The 20212-nt window shown below is 35.5% G+C and overlaps 1 protein-coding gene across 1 annotated transcript; it reads right to left on the bottom strand.

Annotated features, from left to right (window-relative positions):
• Positions 1 to 9315: 9315 nt before the first annotated feature.
• LOC121370457 (malate dehydrogenase, cytoplasmic-like) lies at positions 9316 to 20098 on the bottom strand. Its single transcript, XM_041495701.1, has 8 exons — positions 19971 to 20098; positions 18204 to 18302; positions 17685 to 17781; positions 16627 to 16802; positions 15767 to 15889; positions 13083 to 13259; positions 12182 to 12292; positions 9316 to 11674 (listed from the first exon to the last, which is right to left on the bottom strand). The coding sequence occupies exons 1-8, from the start codon at positions 19971 to 19973 to the stop codon at positions 11462 to 11464; spliced, it is 999 nt and encodes a 332-aa protein (XP_041351635.1). The 5' UTR covers positions 19974 to 20098; the 3' UTR covers positions 9316 to 11461.
• Between the last annotated feature and the right edge of the window lie 114 nt (positions 20099 to 20212).

Here is a 20212-nt window from a genome sequence, read left to right as displayed (position 1 = left end):
TTATATGGTGTTAATAAATACAGGAACTGTTGCATAAGTAGTATTTTTTTTGGGGGGTGTGGGGGGGGTGGGGGGGTCACAGCTGGTGATGGTTTAAAAAAACTCATTGAACATGTTTTTTTGCAAATGCATGGCCTATATTTTAAATGGGATTAATAATCATTTATTTTTGGTTTAAATAAAACGGTGTAAACATTTAAAATACAAATTTAAAAGATTTCATTATCTCAAGGGTTTTTACCGGCCTCGGTGGCGTCGTGGCAGGCCATCGGTCTACAGGCTGGTAGGTACTGGGTTCGGATCCCAGTCGAGGCATGGGATTTTTAATCCAGATACCGACTCCAAACCCTGAGTGAGTGCTCCGCAAGGCTCATTGGGTAGGTGTAAACCACTTGCACCGACCAGTGATCCATAACTGGTTCAACAAAGGCCATGGTTTGTGCTATCCTGCCTGTGGGAAGCGCAAATAAAAGATCCCTTGCTGCCTGTCGTAAAATAGTAGCCTATGTGGCGACAGCGGGTTTCCTCTAAAAAAAATCTGTGTTGTCCTTAACCATATGTCTGACGCCATATAACCGTAAATAAAATGTGTTGAGTGCGTCGTTAAATAAAACACTTCTTTCTTTCTTTCTCAAGGGTTTTAATACTTTTATTGTTATTTTTATATGTATAACGTTAATTTGAAATAATAGTAATGATGTCATATTTTGTGCATCATATAGTACACCTGGAATACTGCATGAGTTGCCATTATAGATGTAAATACCATTTATATTTCAATTGTTTCAAAATGTTTCCAACAAGCGATACATTTTTAAACAAATTGTGATATATATACTCTTTTTAATAAAAAGTAGGGGAACTCTAATAAGAATTTACAATTGCCAAAATTGTGAGGTATATTAGCTGTGGGGAATGGTTTTATGATAATAGTGAATTAATTGGGCAAACATTACAACCAGTAGTTCAGTATTACAGTAGGTTTTATGACCACCAAAGATCTTGAAGGACGATTGGGGTCAGAAGTGAAATTTGAAAGTTGATGTTTTTTAATCAGTAAATTGCAAATTCAAACAATATAAATGACTAAAAACAAAACAATAACAACTGTATGATCAACAGAATGAAAAAGATTGACAGAAATAATGTTCCACAGTTATTAATGGACCTTCCTGGAAATTGAGAATAACACCCCATGCACGTGTACAGGGCAACTGCATGATGCACGTGCAAACTATGGAATGTGTTTCGGTGTGTTGATAAACAGACTTTAACGTTCTTTACTAGGATGTCTGTGGTCAAAACGTATGTTTTAATATTTCAGGTGCCCCTACTTTTTTTTTGAAGAGTATATATATGGTATCTTAGAACATACTTTTTAGTCCCCTACCAGTCCAGGTGGAGGGAACTACATATATAGGTTTCTGTCTTATAATTTCCCAGACTTTATTTCCTGCAATGCCTCAAAATATTGAGCTGACATTTTATGTATAGATTTATAATGTACTGTTACACATCACGTTTGTCTTTTATGGTAATGTACTCATTTTTAAACGTTGTGGCCCTTGAACTTTGGAGATACGAACATTAGTTTTCAGAAAAAAATTTCACAATGCCTAAAGATATTGAGGTGACATTCTGTGTATAACTGTATCATATATTGTTACAGATCAAGTTTGATTTCATGGCGATTTACTCATTATTTACTCAGTTATGGCCCTTGTGCTTAAGAGAAATGAAAATCTGTTGAGCCCAGTAAGGGACATGCATTGCATTAGTAAGGGGCAGGACGTAGCCCAGTGGTAAAGTGCTCGCCTAAAGTGCAATCGGTCTAGGATCAATCCCCATCGGTGGGCCTATTAAGCTATTTCTTGTTCCAGCCAATGCACCACGACTGGTAAATCATAAGTATGTGCTATTCTGTCTGGGGGATGGTGCATATAAAAGATCCTGGCTTGCTATTAATGACAAAAATTTAACGGCTTACTACTAGTGAGTGTCTCCTCTACCATTGTATGTCTGTATTACCAAATGTTTGACATCCAATAGCCGATGATTAGTAAATTAATGTACTATACTATAGTGGTATCATTAAACACAAATTTATTTTCAGTGGACAGCTTGGCTTTGGCTTCTACACAATCAAATGTCTTTAAATTGAGTGTTAATGACTCAGTGGGTCGGTGTAAGACTACTACACCAACTTCTCTCTCACTAATCACTAATGACTAATCAATCCACTGTCCTGGACAGACAGCCCAGATAGCTGAGGTGTGTTCCTAGGGCAGCATGCTTGAACCTTAATTGGATATAAGCACGAAAATATATTGAAAAGAATGAATGAATGATTCAGTAATCTCACACTGTCTTCTTTCTGACGGCTGTACACATGTAAGAAATATATCTTATGGTATGAATAATACTGAAACTACAGCTGCTCAGTATAATTTTTACTTTACAAAAAAAAGGGGGGGAGAGGGACATAGCTCAGTGGTAAAGTGCTCACTCGATGTGCAGTCGGTCTGGGATCAATCCCCATCGGTGGGCCCATTGGGCTATTTTTCGTTCCAGCCAGTGCACCACGACTGGTATATCAAAGGCCGTGGTATGTACAACTCTTTCTGTGGGATGGTACATATAAAAGATCCCTTGCTGCTAATCAAAAAGAATAGCCCATGAAGTTGTGACAGCAGGTTTCCTCTCTCAATATCTGTGTGATCCTTAACAATATGTCTGACGCCATATAATCATAAATAAAATTTGTTGAGTTCCTCGTTAAATAAAACATTTTCTTTCTTTCACAAAAAAAAAAGAAGAAAAAAAAGGTTTGTTAGCTTCATAGTCTTCCAAGTTGACTAGTGTCGATTGATTTTAAAACTACTTAAAATACAGTAAGAAAGTTCTTGTAAAACATTTTACTGGCAGCTAGAGGTGTGTGGCCGTTTCCCTCAAACATAACCTTCCATTATTCAAGTATGTCAGTTAAGTACATCTGCCTTACAACAAATTGTTTTGAAACTCCTCCCTATGACGACAATGCAAACAATGCATGTAAGCTGATGTATGTCAACAGTGAATCATTGATATTTATATCATTACTGGCCTGTCAACTTAATATTTATGTTGTATAATCAATATTATCTTATGTATCAGTAAAACAACATAATTCATTGTCACACGTACCATTAACAGGTTTGATGTTGAAAATTAAAAAAATTATTTTTGGCACAGTAATTTTACTGTATTACAAATTTATATACCAGTTGATAAATATTTTATATAAAGTAATTTACATAACCACAGTGGGTTTCTTATCCAATATGAAAAAAAATGTCAAAGAGACCTAACAGTCTGTTTTGTTTACCGACACCACTAGAGTAGATTGCTTTATTAATAATTTGGCTGTTGGATGTCAAACATTTGGTAATTTTGACATAGTCTTAAGAGAGAAAACCAGCTATATTTTTCCATTAGAAGCTAAGGATCTTTTATATGCACCATCCCACAGACAAGTTAACACATACCATGGCCTTTGTTATACCAGTTGTGGTGCACTGGCTAAGAGTGAGAAATAGCACTTATATCCAATTAAGATTCAAGCACGCTGTCCTGGGCACACATCTCGGCTATCTGGGCTGTCTGTCGAGGACAGTGGGTTACCCCTGACCCCTGTCTCGTATGCTCACATCCTGCCCATCTCTCTTGTTGAACTTTAGTTGAATATATACATGTAAGCACAACAATAAGTTACATCATCATCTACTCCAAACAGTCATATTGTCATAACTAGTTTAGTTACAACATTCCTTGTATGAAAACAAATGAGTTAATTTCACTGCTGACATCTCAGTTGTTTATTCCATCATTGTACATGTATTAAACATGAGGAAGGATATAGTTGTAGCTACGTCATCACACTGTAAAGCCTGTGTTAATCGGCCACCTATCCAAGAACCATGTGAAGATGATTTGTTCTTTACAGGTCACTTTTTACTTGTTAGGGCTATTCCAGAATTGATCACATGGAGCAAGAGGTTACAAGGCAATTTTATTTCTGTATACCCACCACGTCATGGGCAGAACTCTGGTGAAGTCAGAGGTTGTGCCCATGATAGGCCTGCTTGAAAAAAATGTTGATGTAACTCCAAAACATGTCAAAAATTACTCATACCCATAAACCCATCACCGTCAAAATGTTTTGTTCAAACCATATATGCATTCAGATGTTAATTTAGCAAACCCACCAGACATAAAAATAACAAAACATTTATTGTGCCTCCTGGATGTTTAAATCTGAAATGGCTGTTAGATGATTACATTGGTCACTTGGAGAAATGAGGTGGATCCATTCAACTGAATAGGGGTTTTCTCATTCCAACCAGTGTACCACAACTGGTCAAAGGCCATGGCATGTGCTTTTCTGTCTTGGGGAAAGTGCATATAAAAGATCTCTTTCTGCATTAGAACATAATATGTAACAGGTTTTCTCTGATGACTACGTATCAGAATTACCAAATGTTTGACATCCAATTGCTAATGTTTCATTAATCAATGAGCTCTAGTGCTGTCATTAAAACAAACTTGGAAAGGGACTTCTGTATTAAGTGTGACTAATCAGTTTAGAGGGTGTGTTTTTCTACTGTTAAGATGTACTTTGACATCATTGACCTGTATTTAACATAATCTTCCTGACTAGGAAGTTAATAGTCTAAACTTTTGTATATGGTAGATGGCCACTGGTAATTCTTAATGGCTGCCTGCCAGCTATTGTTTATATCACTGGGCTACCATCTGTCTTCTTGAAATGGCAAGTCAAAGATAAATTAAGTTTTATGTGTAATTTTATGATTTTGGAGCCAAAGAGTTAAGAGAAATAAGATGATGCTTCCTTTGAGTGCGAGTTTTTGAGTAGAATGAAACATCACTCTACAGCCTAATGGGTCTTGTTTCATTTAACCAGGGGCGGGATGTAGCGGCTGCTAGCCCAGTGGTAAAGAGCTTGTTTGATGGGCGGTCGGTTTGGGATCAATCCCTGTCAGTGGGCCCATTGGGTTATTTCTCACTCCAGCCAGTGCACCACGACTGGTATACCAAAGGTTGTGGTATGTGCTATCCTGTCTGGGATGGTGCATATAAAACATCCCTTGCTATTAATGGAAAAATGTAGCGGGTTTTCTCTCTTGACTATATGTCAAAAATTACCAAATGTTTGACATCCAATAGTCAATGTGCTCTAGTGGTGTTGCTAAACAAAACAAATGTATGGTCTCCATAGGTTTGAAGTAAATGGCACTGTAAATATACTGATGGAAAGAAATAAGGGATCACACCAACACTAGCGGCAATCAAAAATCTCATCTACTGTGTCAAAATATTACCAGTGTTCTCACATGAAGTCTCCTATTACTGACATTCAGTCCCGTATTACATATTTGTACTTTATACAGACATTACTATGCTGATAGTGACTTAAATATGTTCGACAATACCTAGTGTTCCCATATTATTTCATTTTCTCAGTGTATATAATGTTGAACATTTCACATACATTTCTTTAACATCAGAATTGAGTTTGGCTTAAGTAGTAGAATGCTCAGCTGAGGTGTTACAGGTCATAGGATCAATTCCCCCCTTGACAGGTTGACCTACATGTATTTGGGGTTTTCCTGTTGCAACCAATGCAGTGGAACTGGTACATTATGTGAAAGGCCACAGTATTTGCATCTTGTTTTGGATATTACTGATTTCTGTTAATCAGTAAAAGTAATCAATGTGGTAGCAGCAAGTTAATTCTCTCTTGTTAAATAATATATCACTTTGAAGGACAGTATGGTGGAAATGACAGCATCAATATATAAGATTTTTTTAGGTATTTCAGTTATTGTAACAATTATTTTCTATATTTTTTCTCCAAATATATTAATCATAATGATTGTGATGATTATTAGTATGTGTGTGTAAACAGAAAAATTCTTTAATTAGAATTTTGATTATCCTCCTTCGCCTTTTGATAATTCTTTCCTATTGTCAAATCTTACTTTTGTAAGTTTTGTTAACAGATTACTTCTAAACATCATTTCATTAAAGAAGAGGACAATTAAGGCATTTGGCCTGGTATGCATATTCAACAATATATAATGCACATTATTGCTTAATATCAACACGTATAATCGTATAGTTGATTAATAAAACGGTTAAATGTGACGGCTATTATATATAACGGGCACAGCCATTTTGTATTATCTCAGTGAGTACGCCCTCTGGCGAGCTGGTAGTTACGTAATACTTAATGTGCAACGTCAGAAATGAGCCTTAGAACTAGAAAAACACAATCTATCTGGTTTTTGCGGGATGATAAATAGTCGTACATTGCAATGTTCTGTAATAATACACATCCCAGAAAGCCAGCAATAAGTATATCCAGCACTATATATATTATCTTTGAATACAAAATAAAATACCATTGTCAAAGTGGCTACGCAACAAGTCAAAACAATTAACAATGTTTTGCCCATGCATTAACCTACGTACTGAAATGATACACAGAGTGTTTTCTTAGTTAATTGGTCTATGCTGTTAGTTGCTTCTACCTGTGATTCCTGACTGGCAGGTGTGTATTTGATTGGTAACTAGACGAGCCAATTAATTGACACTGTCTAGACACAAAAATACATACCGGTATTGTGGAATATTACCTGTCACCCCTAAAATTGTAATGGACATGGTTTATTACTGTAAATAGTTCTGTAAAACTATTGATTACGTAGACTTTTCCATCTAAAACCACAGAACTGACCAATTACGTAGTCCCAAAGAAAAGAAAATTATCACTTGGGTATCGTGGGTTGTCGTTTTTTGCTCCAACGTAGCATATCAATAGGCCTAATAGTGTACATTTTTCCTTTGGATTATTTAACAGAGAAAAATACTATAACCCCATTTTGTTCCGTTAATGCAACTTGAAATATATTTAGTTGAATAGTTTATTATATTATTACGTCATTTATGCTGTTTTACAAGTCAGGTTGATCAAAGAGAAGCGCCTTGTCGAAAATTACTGCTTTTGTTTACACTGTATATACAGGAGATGGTCAGGAGCTGACATCACTTCGCCCCAAGCTATCCCACTGGACGTCACAAAAACGAAACAAAATGGCTTACCCCAGTTAGCAGGAATAATCATGGTTTTTTATTAACTCTAAAATTACGCGTTTTTCATTTGCTAAAATGTCAGTATGTGTTGGTGGTCCGGGTATGCATCTTTCCAACACAAGGCTCTTGTTTGAGTTGACCCTACCTTTAACATTATACCCATTGTACATGCAAAAATGTTGCAGATGGTGGAATTGTTTTTTATATACATTTATGAAAAGTACCAAAATGCACATTTAGCTTGGATTCATTACATGTTGATCCGTAACGATACTTGCATTTTGTTGGCTTTAATTGGTTGTTTAAACTTACCAACATGCCACTGTGTCAACATCTAACAATAGAAGAATTTTTTTTTTTTCTCTACCATATTTATAAAAAAAAGCCAAACATATTTATTGGCCCTTAATTATTTTGCCACGTATATTATCAGAGATGAAAATACATGGAACTAAAAATCTGGGAACATTTTACGGGTCTTCAAAAGTAGAGTCCCTGTCAATTTATATCAAAAACTAAAAGACTTGTATCTCCTAATTAGTATCAAGGGACCTTTTAGTGTATCTTCTTAGACAGTACATATGATTTATTACCCATATGGGCAGAGATGGGCTATGCATTGCAGTAATTTTAACATCATTTATAGAAGGGATATATCACAAATATTATTATTCCAGGCAACATGACCATATGTGCTAAACACATTTATCATGCAACCATGCTTCGTATTGATCTGATAATTCAAAGTATTATCATGTCACTAGGAAATGAGTTGTGCGCATGATGGAAATTTTCAGGTAGGTAGTTTTCTATTTTTTAAACATCCATTTACAGCAATAATTGTTGAACTTCATAAATAAATCTAACATTTACACTTCATGTAATGTCAAATTACCTCTTATTTTTCAATTCTCCATTATTCTCTTCTATTCGGAACTAGCCAGCATTTTGAATTAAACATTTTGAAACAAAAAAGCAAGTAGCTTCATGCAAAGAATGTTTACATTGGAAAAGCGTATGACGTCAGTCACTAGCAGTCAGTGATGTAGATCTTCTTCAGGTCATATATGAACTTGAGTTTATTTCACACAAAAAGGCACAAAAATTGTAATGTGACACAACAGACTTTGAAATATAATCAAAGTATTTTATTTAAAATATGGAAACATACCTTTTAGGCTTTTGGGCACCTGCTATTGTCTGACTTCCGGTAGTATTTTCTACATAATAAAACTAATACTTTCTATACCGCTTTTGACTAACACATATTACAAAAATATAACTTGAAAGGGGTTGCCTGATAAAAAATATCAGGTTACTACGTTTTCATATTGTGGTTATTTGGCTCGGTTTGATAAGTGTAACAGGCTCGCTGAAGCTCGCCTGTTACACTGTTATCTAAACCTCGCCAAATAACCACGATATCAAAACATAGTAACCTGATATTCTGTATTTATTGTCAGGCAAACATAATACTGATGTCACTTCAGAAACCATTTTGACAAAAAGAAAACAAGAACCAAAATGACTTATATATTTATTTCAAATAAAGAATTTACTTGAATTTGGTCTATACAACAAAGAGAGCTTCATGGTTAGGATTATACTGTTAATTACTGGGGAGGGGGGATGTAGATACACCAACCCCTCCCCATCTAACAAAAAAAGATTTATAAATCAGTGTTAAAATCATAAAATAATACTGTACACATCTTAATAAAACACCAGTTCACTTGTCACTGAGTTAATTAATTAATATGCATCTTGGTCTATGATATGAAGTTTGTAAAATATAAGTATAGTTTCATTGCTAATATCCATAATTTTCCATTCATTGATAAGCTTAAGAAAACAACAGAGTGGCCGATACCACACAGACATCGCGCTCTGTTCAATTGTATTTTTTTAAAGGGACATACCCTAGTTTCAGCCCATGAAAATGTACACTAAGTTTAGTTAATCTACAAACCTGTAACACATTTGTATAAAGTTACAATCGAGTGAAAAAAAAATTTGTGACTTTGAAATGGTGAAATACCCTCTAAAAATAGACTAAAACGTGATTCCATAACTGTTACTTCTCGGAGGCACGTGCGTTTTTAAAAATAAGCGAAATGCATTTTGTGATATTAAAAACACCAGGATCACCAAAACACTTCGAAGGTAAACAATAAATACCCTCTAAAAATAGACTAAAACTTGATTCCATAACTGTTACTTCTCGGAGGCACGTGCGTTTTTAAAAATAAGCGAAATGCATTTTGTGATATTAAAAACGCCAGGATCACCAAAACACTTCGAAGGTAAACAAAATCTAAGTAAAGTTATAATTTCAGTTGTCAAAAACGGCTCTAATAGTAAAAAAAATATGCCTTAGTGTTTAGAAACTAGGGTCTGTCCCTTTAAAAAAGATGTCTTTTCAAATAATCATGTGGTATGCCTAATTCACATTTTTTCTGTTGTAAATTTATCATGTTTTGACAATGCAATTACACATAAAAACAAAAACATTTCCCAAGCTTGATTAAAGTGAGCTTTAATGTGAAACATATACATGTACACTTACAACTAAAGCAGCTCAAATTGAATATAAATACATTATGCACTTAAATCTCGTTGGACCATTGATTTATAGCTATATAGATTTTATACAAGGGCCTTGCTATGGTACCCTCATTGTATTAAAAAATTATTGTGTATGCCAAATTTTGTGAACATTTCTCTGTCTTCTCTTAAATGTTTACATACATTCAGTGAAGACAAACCAAATGCTATCTATGGCAGCTGTGACACTGGCTCGCAAACACAGATTCTAGTATTGTAATGGCCAAAATGTACCATGAATATGTTATCTCTTATAAAATATCCAAATTATTTTCCACAAACACAAATCAAGATAACTGCAAATACAATCAAAAATTGTTGTGTCAAAGTCATAAAAACCAGTGGAAATCCTAGAGTTGCCCAAAACAAGACACAACCTAATTTTGTCACAAATGTCTTATACAGTACAAGATTATATTACGAGTGCCAAAATGCAGTTGTAAACAGCTCTGATTCATTGCAGGAAAAAACAAAGTAATAGCATTTGAACCAAGACTAGCTAAATGCTTTAACACAAGTAATTTTTTGGTTCGAGCAAATTTGACACCTCTGTGTTCAACTGTACAGTTAACGCTATCCAATGGACCAATCAAAACTGGCCTTTATCAAAAGTTAAAATAGATATACATTGCAGAAGGGATATGCAAGAAATACCTCTTCAAAACAATACTTTTTACGGGTACACCAAGTATGATAATATTTCGGTCAGATGTTAACATTTTCACCTCATGTCAAAGATTGTATAAAATAATTATCAAAAGTTAAGTGATTATCTGTACTAAGTTGCCAGCGCAAGATGACCTTAATTTCAATGGCTGCTAGCTGTAATAACGACACAAAAGTAATCTATTTTAATGTAGGTTAATTTTAAAATGTTCTACCACATAATGACAGCTTGGTTCTACCAGAAAATGACATGTACTAATGCACCAATATCTAGGACAAAAACTGATAAAACCATCAGTACCTAACACCACAAACAGGTTCCAACACATACAACAAAAAATCCCATTTATTTTGTTTATAAATATACAATTTTTTTCCACTTTTTAGTTTATAACTGCTTAGTTCACCACAATTAGCACTATGACACTTTAAAGATGGCAAGTATATTTATTGTTATCAATACTGGTAAATGTATTTGAAAAACTGCTAAAACAATAGATCTATTTCCAAACAAATTTTTATTCCTCAAAAGTCATCCATCAAAATAAAAACTTCTGAACTGATTTTACTTCAAATAGTTTCTGTACTTAGATCCAATTAAGGTTAAAGCACACTGTCCTGGGTACACACGTAAGATGCGGATTGTCCTGGATAGATGTTAATGGATACCGAAAACAAGCTTAGTGATAAACAGTATGTTGAGCTGTTATTCTGTTACCGAGTAACTCGAGTAAAAAAATGTTTTCAAATATATAATATATATATCATGAGATATGTAAAAAGTATCTACTGCTGACAAGAATATTAACACCTACTAATAAACAATTACACTGAAATACTGAACACATTTAAAATATAAATTTACACATAACCATTTTGGTGACAGACATAAGAAATGAAGAAAAATGTTCATTCTGGTGTCCACTAAGACTGACCACTACATCTGTGTTCAAACATGTGGCCAGATTACCAAAAATAGCACTAGTACTACTAGAACCTGTCTGACCTGCGAGAAAGTATGTCACAGCCGCGAGGATTGTCAACCCTGGCAAGCAGCCAGTGCCATTGCTTTCTCCTCCAATAGTTCCTTAGCGGTCGCATCCATTTTCGCACGGGAAAAATCATTAATATCTAGTCCTTGGACAATCTGCCAGTTGCCATTCTGTATCTTCACTGGAAAACTGTACATCAGTCCTTCAGGGATACCGTAGGAGTTGCCATCCGAAATAACTCCCATGGAGACCCAAGAATCCTAAAATGAGAAATAGCTGCTTTCATTAAAGTAATTTATTAAAAAAATAAACAAGGAGAAGAAAACGCTAACAAAAAGTTATTTTTAAGTATTTTGCTATGAATATTAATGATTCAATTAACTTGTGAAAAGTAAATTAAAAAAAAAAAATTAAAGAAATATTTTTAAAAGAAAAAAACAGAGAAACTCATCAATGAAGATACCAAATGTTTGTACTAGCAGAAGCTGTACACTACCAACATGACAATATGAAATTAATTACCATAGCTGAATTGCTAATAAATAACTGACATTCATATCACTGTTTCCTTGTTTTTATCAACCCCTCTTGAATTTTATTGACAGCATTAATTACTTTTACCATTACATAATGACTAGTACATAACTATTAGAAAGAAAGCTTGTTTTGTTTAACAACACCACTAGAGCACATTGATTTATTAATCATCGGCTATTGAATGGAAGGTATATAACTATTAATTCCAGTAATTACACTGATTAACTGACCCCAGTTCCTGAAAACCAGTCATGCATGTGGTCGCATGTGGCTTTGGCAGCAGACATGGCACTCGACAACTTCCTCAGTTTAATCACAGCTGCTCCTCGTTGCTGGACAGTCTGTGATACAAAAAAAAAAAAAACTGATCACTAATAACCACGGAGTGTAACCCATTTTTGCCTTGCAGCCTCACTTGCACTTTTCTAGTTCTACATAACACATTTTACAATCATGCATTAAATTTACGACCTCATTTATACGGTAGTACTCAATAGACCATAATCACATCTTGTTTTTCCACATCACTTTATATATTTTACTGTTGCCCCACAACAAAACTAATAGACAATGTGGTGGCCTCTCCCCCCCACCCCCCCACCCCCACACTGATGTAAGTTCGTAGTTCTGCTATTGGTAATAATCAGTTATGTAAAATTAAATAGGATTTAGTTTTTGCATAAAAAATAAATGGCTTAAATTGTTAATTTTGACGCCTTTGCCTAAACTGTTATATATCTCGCTTCTTCATCATTATGCAACTAGAATGAAGGCCATCACTTATTTTGTGCAGTCTGTAGAAATGTCTATAAAGTACTTTGGATGATGATCAAGAGAGAATATGTCATCAAAGTTGCCCTCTTTTGTTAAGTATGATCACCATCTCTTAAATATTTATATCTTCATTCTGTTTGAAAAACTGCCACCCTACTTTTTAAATCATTTTATGACATCAAAGACTAAAAAATCATGTGGAACTTTCACTTTAACAAATATTTACGATAAAAAAATATTTACATAAGCACCTTTGTTAATAATCTTGGTTATTCAATTTAGTTTACATTATCACTGAACCCCATCCATAACAGACTATAATTTTTTCCCCCATTACGTATAAGTGAAAGGCCTCACCTTAATGAAGTCATTTTTAAGGTAGGAGTCGTCCTTCACAGCATCGGGTACAGCAACCACCTTACCCCCGATTACAGCTTTTGCATGTCGCACATCTGGGAACTGCGTGGAGGAGTGATTACCCCAGATAATCACGTTTTTCACGTCACTGTTGGGGATGCCAATACGGTGAGCAACCTACAACAAGAATTCTGTAGAATTAAATATCTCAGTATAACTACAGTATAACTAGAATTTTGTGAAATTAAATTTAAATACTAAATTCAAATTACTCCATTTATTAATGATATTTTGTAAAACAATAATTGAATTGTGGTAATGGTCCATAATTCAAAAACTAACATTGCTGAGAGGGTTGACATGGATTTCACTGCATCATGGTGTAGTTAAAGTGATGCAATAGCTAGATTTGGTCTGTAAAAATTAATGTAATTTTGACTTATTATTTATTTTTAGAGAAATAAGGTCCTTAAATCTGTGACAGTATGTCTTTAAATGGGATACTAAATTGTCAGGTGGGATACCAGATTTTGAAATGTTAGTAGCCGACTGGGATACTGCCCCAAATTTTTAATCTCAAACACTGTACTTGGTTGAGGCTTTAATGTCTTGTAGTTTTTGACTGGACATCAAGCTACAATTGTTGGGAAAGGAAGGAAGGGAATGTTTTATTTAACGATGCACTCAACACATTTTATATACGGTTATATGGCATCAGATATGTGGTTAAGGACCACACAGATATTGAGAGCAAACCCACTGTCGCCACTTCATGGGATAATATTTTCGATAAGCAGCAAGGGATCTTTTATATGCACCATCCCACAGACATGGTAGCACATACCACGGCCTTTGATATACCAGTCATGGTGCACTGGCTGGAACAAGAAATAACCCAATGGGCCCACCGACGGGGATCGATCCCACACCGGCCACGCATTGAGCGAGCGCTCTACCACTGGGCTACGTCCCACCCCTACAACTATTGGGTGTTTGACTACCTCACCACAGCTCTGATTTCAACCTGTACCTACCAGTGATTGACATCAAGCTACAACTACTGGGTGTTCGACACCCTCACCACAGCACTGTTTTCAACCTGTACCTACCAGTGATTGACATCAAGCTACAACTATTGGGTGTTTGACTACCTCACCACAGCGCTGTTTTCAACCTGTACCTACCAGTGATTGACATCAAGCTACAACTATTGGGTGTTTGACTACCTCACCACAGCGCTGATTTCAACCTGTACCTACCAGTGATTGACATCAAGCTACAACTACTGGGTGTTCGACACCCTCACCACAGCACTGTTTTCAACCTGTACCTACCAGTGATTGACATCAAGCTACAACTATTGGGTGTTTGACTACCTCACCACAGCACTGTTTTCAACCTGTACCTACCAGTGATTGACATCAAGCTACAACTATTGGGTGTTCGACACCCTCACCACAGCGCTGTTTTCAACCTGTACCTACCAGTGATTAACATCAAGCTACAACTACTGGGTGTTTGACTACCTCACCACAGCGCTGATTTCAACCTGTACCTACCAGTGATTGACATCAAGCTACAACTACTGGGTGTTTGACTACCTCACCACAGCGCTGATTTCAACCTGTACCTACCAGTGATTGACATCAAGCTACAACTACTGGGTGTTTGACTACCTCACCACAGCGCTGATTTCAACCTGTACCTACCAGTGATTGACATCAAGCTACAACTACTGGGTGTTCGACACCCTCACCACAGCGCTGTTTTCAACCTGTACCTACCAGTGATTGACATCAAGCTACAACTATTGGGTGTTCGACACCCTCACCACAGCGCTGTTTTCAACCTGTACCTACCAGTGATTGACATCAAGCTACAACTATTGGGTGTTTGACACCCTCACCACAGCACCGATTTCAACCTGTACCTACCAGTGATTGACATCAAGCTACAACTACTGGGTGTTCAACACCCTCACCACAGCACCGATTTCAACCTGTACCTACCAGTGATGGACATCAAGCTACAACTATTGGGTGTTTGACTACCTCACCACAACACTGTTTTCAACCTGTACCTACCAGTGATGGACATCAAGCTACAACTACTGGGTGTTCGACACCCTCACCACAGCACTGATTTCAACCTGTACCTACCAGTGATTGACATCAAGCTACAACTATTGGGTGTTCGACACCCTCACCACAGCACTGATTTCAACCTGTACCTACCAGTGATTGACATCAAGCTACAACTACTGGGTGTTTGACTACCTCATCACAGCGCTGATTTCAACCTGTACCTACCAGTGATTGACATCTAGCTACAACTACTGGGTGTTTGACTACCTCACCACAGCGCTGATTTCAACCTGTACCTACCAGTGATTGACATCAAGCTACAACTACTGGGTGTTCGACACCCTCACCACAGCGCTGTTTTCAACCTGTACCTACCAGTGATTGACATCAAGCTACAACTACTGGGTGTTCAACACCCTCACCACAGCGCTGATTTCAACCTGTACCTACCAATGATTAACATCAAGCTACAACTATTGGGTGTTCAACACCCTCACCACAACACTGTTTTCAATCTGTACCTACCAGTGATGGACATCAAGCTACAACTATTGGGTGTTTGACACCCTCACCACAGCACTGATTTCAACCTGTACCTACCAGTGATTGAGCTCTGTTCTGATCCAGTCGTGTCAGACAGGAGAAATTCTTCTTGGGAATGGAAGGTGCATAGTGAGAAGCAATCAATGCATTGGTATTGGCTGGGTTCCCAACAACTACAACCTACAAGAAATATCAAAGAACATTACCCACAGAAATTGAAAAAAAACAAACACTTTTTTTATTACCTATCTTCTGAAAAAAGAAAAATATGAAATATGACTTGCAGCATTTTATGTTCGGAGTCAAAACCACAAATGCAATTCATCTTAGATATTATAAAAATCAAATAAATATGTAGTTAATATTTTAAATGAATAAGTGATGTATTATTGATACTATATATTAAGCTATTCACCACATTCTGCTTCAAGCAATTGGAGCAAAAGGATCATTACTGAATCCTTTTTTTTCAGTAGGATGATGCAGAGCTTTAGACGGAAACTGTCGGAGTTCCATGTGATCCACACTGGGCTTATACCATGATAAGTGTTCACACCATGAGAAGTAACAGGTACAGACAGAAATGAGTGCCAGACACAGCACAAGGGGATTAGGGACGGGAAAAACCTGTGGCTCAGCTGCTGACATTAGTCCCACCTGCATCAATTTGTTGCTTTAACTACAATATTATTGATATTATTGAAGATTAGTAATGTAAAAATAAGCAGGATTAATTTTAGCAGTGAATTAATAGGTTTAGGAATTTGGATGGGTGGGAGATGAATAAATTGAAGTTTAAAATTAAAAAAACCAACAATAAACCAGTCATGGTGATTTTGAGTCCAATGAGTTACAGTACGGCAAAAACAATTTCCGTTCTTTTTATCTTTATTAAAATCACTTGTTGGTAAATTTACCTTCACAGTTTTCTTGGAATGCTGGTCTAGGGCAGCACCCTGTTCCTTAAAGATCTTAACATTGGCAGCCAAGAGGTCCTTCCTCTCCATACCTTCTCGGCGAGGCATGGCTCCCACAAGCATGGCAGCATCAATGTCCTTGAAAGCCTCGGCTACATCTGCTGTTGCAATTACCTCTGTGTTTGAGAAAACCACCACAAAGGAAATTATTTATCCATAAGTAAACTATAAACTTCAATAAATATATGTATTGTAAAATGTTTTATCAAATATATTAAAGGGAAGCGATGTTTGTTTAATGATACTCCAGCACATTGCTTGAATAGAGTACTACTTGCCTAATTTGGTCTTCAGAATGGAAGAAACCATTTTCTATCACTCAAGCTATTCCTTCCAGTTAGTAGTAAACACACTATTTAACACATATACTTTCTCAGTGATGGGACAGTACATACACTAGGTATGAAGAAAAATTATATATGATAAAGTTTTTAATTACTTTTTCAAAATTAACACCCTTCTTTTACTATTAATTGAGCATACATGGATGTAGTAATGAAATTTAACTTACACACCACTCCATAACCCCAGCATATAGTTTTAAGTTCTAACAACATCAAATGAATGTACATACCTTTTAACATCACCACAATGACAAAATATGACATTAGACAACCAACTTTCTCGATATATGGGAACATACACTCAAAATTGCGATTTTGTTTTTGTTAGAGGTGTTAAAAATATTTGGCAGTGAAAAAATCTTCAGTTGTCATTAATTTATCAATAACTAGGCCTATGCAACTTCTATCATAAAAGTAGAAGGGATAATTTTCCGATTGCAGAAAAATGTATCTTAGCATTTTGGGAATAAATAGTGTTTACACCCCCCCCCCCCACCCTGATCAAAATGTTTCAACGTTGTTTTGTTTAACAACACCACTAGAGCACATTGGTTCAAACGAGCTACCCATCCTCGAAGCCTTTTTACTATAGTATTCAAATGAACTCCACACCCTAAAACAAGTCTTGACAGAAACCCTGACTAATTATCTCACCTCTCAGTAGTGGCAAAGCACAGTCATTGAGCTCCAGGACAACACCTTCCAGCACTTCCATCATTGGAGGAATGTCCAGCAGAACAAGAGTGATCGGCTAAAATTACAAATAGTGAGGTTAGTGGTGTCAGTATTCTATAGTATTCTACAGCATGCCTCCACATACTGTACTAACTACTGTTCCATTTGTACCATATATCACTTAAGCAACTTTATTTTAAGGTATAACCAATTTACTGTTCATGTAAAACTGACAAAATCAGACTTCCTAGAAATTAGTCTTTTATTTTTTTTCAATAATAAAAAAAATATTACAACCTAGATGTAAGTTTATATAAGCTTATTTTGGTTTGTATACACAAGCCAAAAATAGGTTTATACATAAGTAGTATTAGAAAACATTCAATTTAACATGAAATATAATCAAATTTAACATTAAAACAAGCAGACAACTTACGTGTTTAATACTAAAGAGTGTGACTAAAAAAAGGTACCATGCCATGATTTGTTTTTTTTTACCTTATCTTTACCAAACACATCTCCCTTTGCAACTGCAATCACCAGTGAATAGGCGATCTGACCAGCAGCTCCAGTCACTAAAACTTTCATAGAATCAGCCTGAAAACATAGCAAACAAAAGCATAGATTATATGCATGTATGTGCACTGTAAACAATTACAATAGTGTCTCTGTGTATGTAGTGAATCTGCCTCAAAACAAAATACTGGTTATAATTTAACCAAGTTTTAACAATTGCTGTCATTTGCTTTCTTTTCAACCATAATTTCTTCATACTTTCTTACTACTTTTGTAATATTAAAATCAAATTTCAGACAATGATGGAAAGTTGGCAGTAAAATAAGCAAACTGTGCTAACCCATGTACAGGTTATTATAAATTATGAGCTTGATAACCTCTAGGTTGTGATGTACCTTGTATTTATAAACGTTACTATTTCCATTGTTATTTCTATAAAATTCCTTCACAGACACAATAACATGTTGTTATTCAGGGTTTAAACTGTCACTCGCCAAAATTACAAATGCGAATTAAAGTTGAATTTAGCAAATACATTTCATTACTAATTAGCCAAAAAGCTAATTCGAAAATCATCTGTCATTTATGAATATTCCACCATTTTTACCAACTGGCTAAATGAAACTTTTGTTATTATTTCATGGGCCTAAACCCTGTTATTCATTCACATCACTTCTTGTACTGATTCTTGTATTTTATATTTGCACAGTACTAATTTATATGGAGTAATTTTCAGTTAATAAGATTTCATGGAGAATAAAGTACCATTCTTGACTTTCTTGACATGTGTTAACCTCCTGGTAACCTGAACAATCAAACTACTTATTTCAATGACTGAAAATGATGCTTTAGATTACAGCTAGCACACCAAATAAGTTTGGATTGATGACTGCTTAACAGTGAGTACGAAGGAAGGAAAGAAGGAACAAAGGAAATGTTTTATTTAATAACGCACTCTTCAAATTTTATTTATGGTTATATGGCATCAGACATATTGTTAAGGATCAAACAGATTTCAATTAGCAGCAAGGGTCATTTTATATGCACCATACCACAGACAGGACAGTACATGCCACGGCCTTAAATTGTTACACCAATTGTGGAGCACTGGCTGGAACAAGAAATAGCCCAATGGGGCCAACGATGGGAATTGATCCTAAACCAACCATGCATAAAGCGAGCCCTTTACCACTGGGCTACGTTCTGGCCCCCATTGAGTACAAAGTGTCGTGTGGATATTTTCTGTTTTAATGTAAATAATGTAATTTAAAAATTGAACGATTTACCAAAAATTTATCTTAATATTTTTAAAGTACTTTAAAATTATGTATGAAGCCAAAACGACTGTGCCCCCTCCCCCCACCCCATGTTGTTCAACTGAAGTTGTTGACCTTACTCAGTTACAGAACTAATTCACATTGATATAATAATCAATTTGAGATATGTTGTACAATCTATATATGCATGCAAACCGTGACTGTATTGAAACAAAAGTCAGTGCTATAGATTTGGAGCTATTTTTTTAATTTTAATTTTTTTCAAAAAGGTTCTTGGTTTTTTTAGTCAATCATCAATTTTCATGTATGGAACTTTAAAGCTGTCAAGGTCAACCGGCAAAACAGCCAACAATAACAATCGATATAAATGTTCCCATCTTGAAAGTCGTTTTATCATTTAAAGCTATATAAAATAACTATATAAATGTTCACGAAAAGATGTAATGGCACGGTGTTGCTATAAAATATTTACCATCCTTGCAAAAAGACCAACAAGTGACACTTGATAACTCAGACGCTTCCAAGCAAAGGTCGATACAGAAAGGTGAAGGTCGTTTGTATGTGTGCGTGTAACGTTTTTCTTCCTTCTTTTTTAATTTATAATTTATATATTTTATTAATATTATTTGTTCTTTCTTCTGTGTATTTTTGTGTGTTTAAAGGGTGATAAAGGGTGTTTGTAAATCAGAGTATGCGTTTATGATATAAGAAACT

This window comes from Gigantopelta aegis, chromosome 4 (genome assembly GCF_016097555.1).
Source record: "Gigantopelta aegis isolate Gae_Host chromosome 4, Gae_host_genome, whole genome shotgun sequence".
NCBI lineage: Eukaryota > Metazoa > Mollusca > Gastropoda > Neomphalida > Peltospiridae > Gigantopelta > Gigantopelta aegis.
The sequence above is the reverse complement of the archived record's forward strand: the minus strand, read 5'-3'. Positions and strand labels throughout refer to the sequence as shown.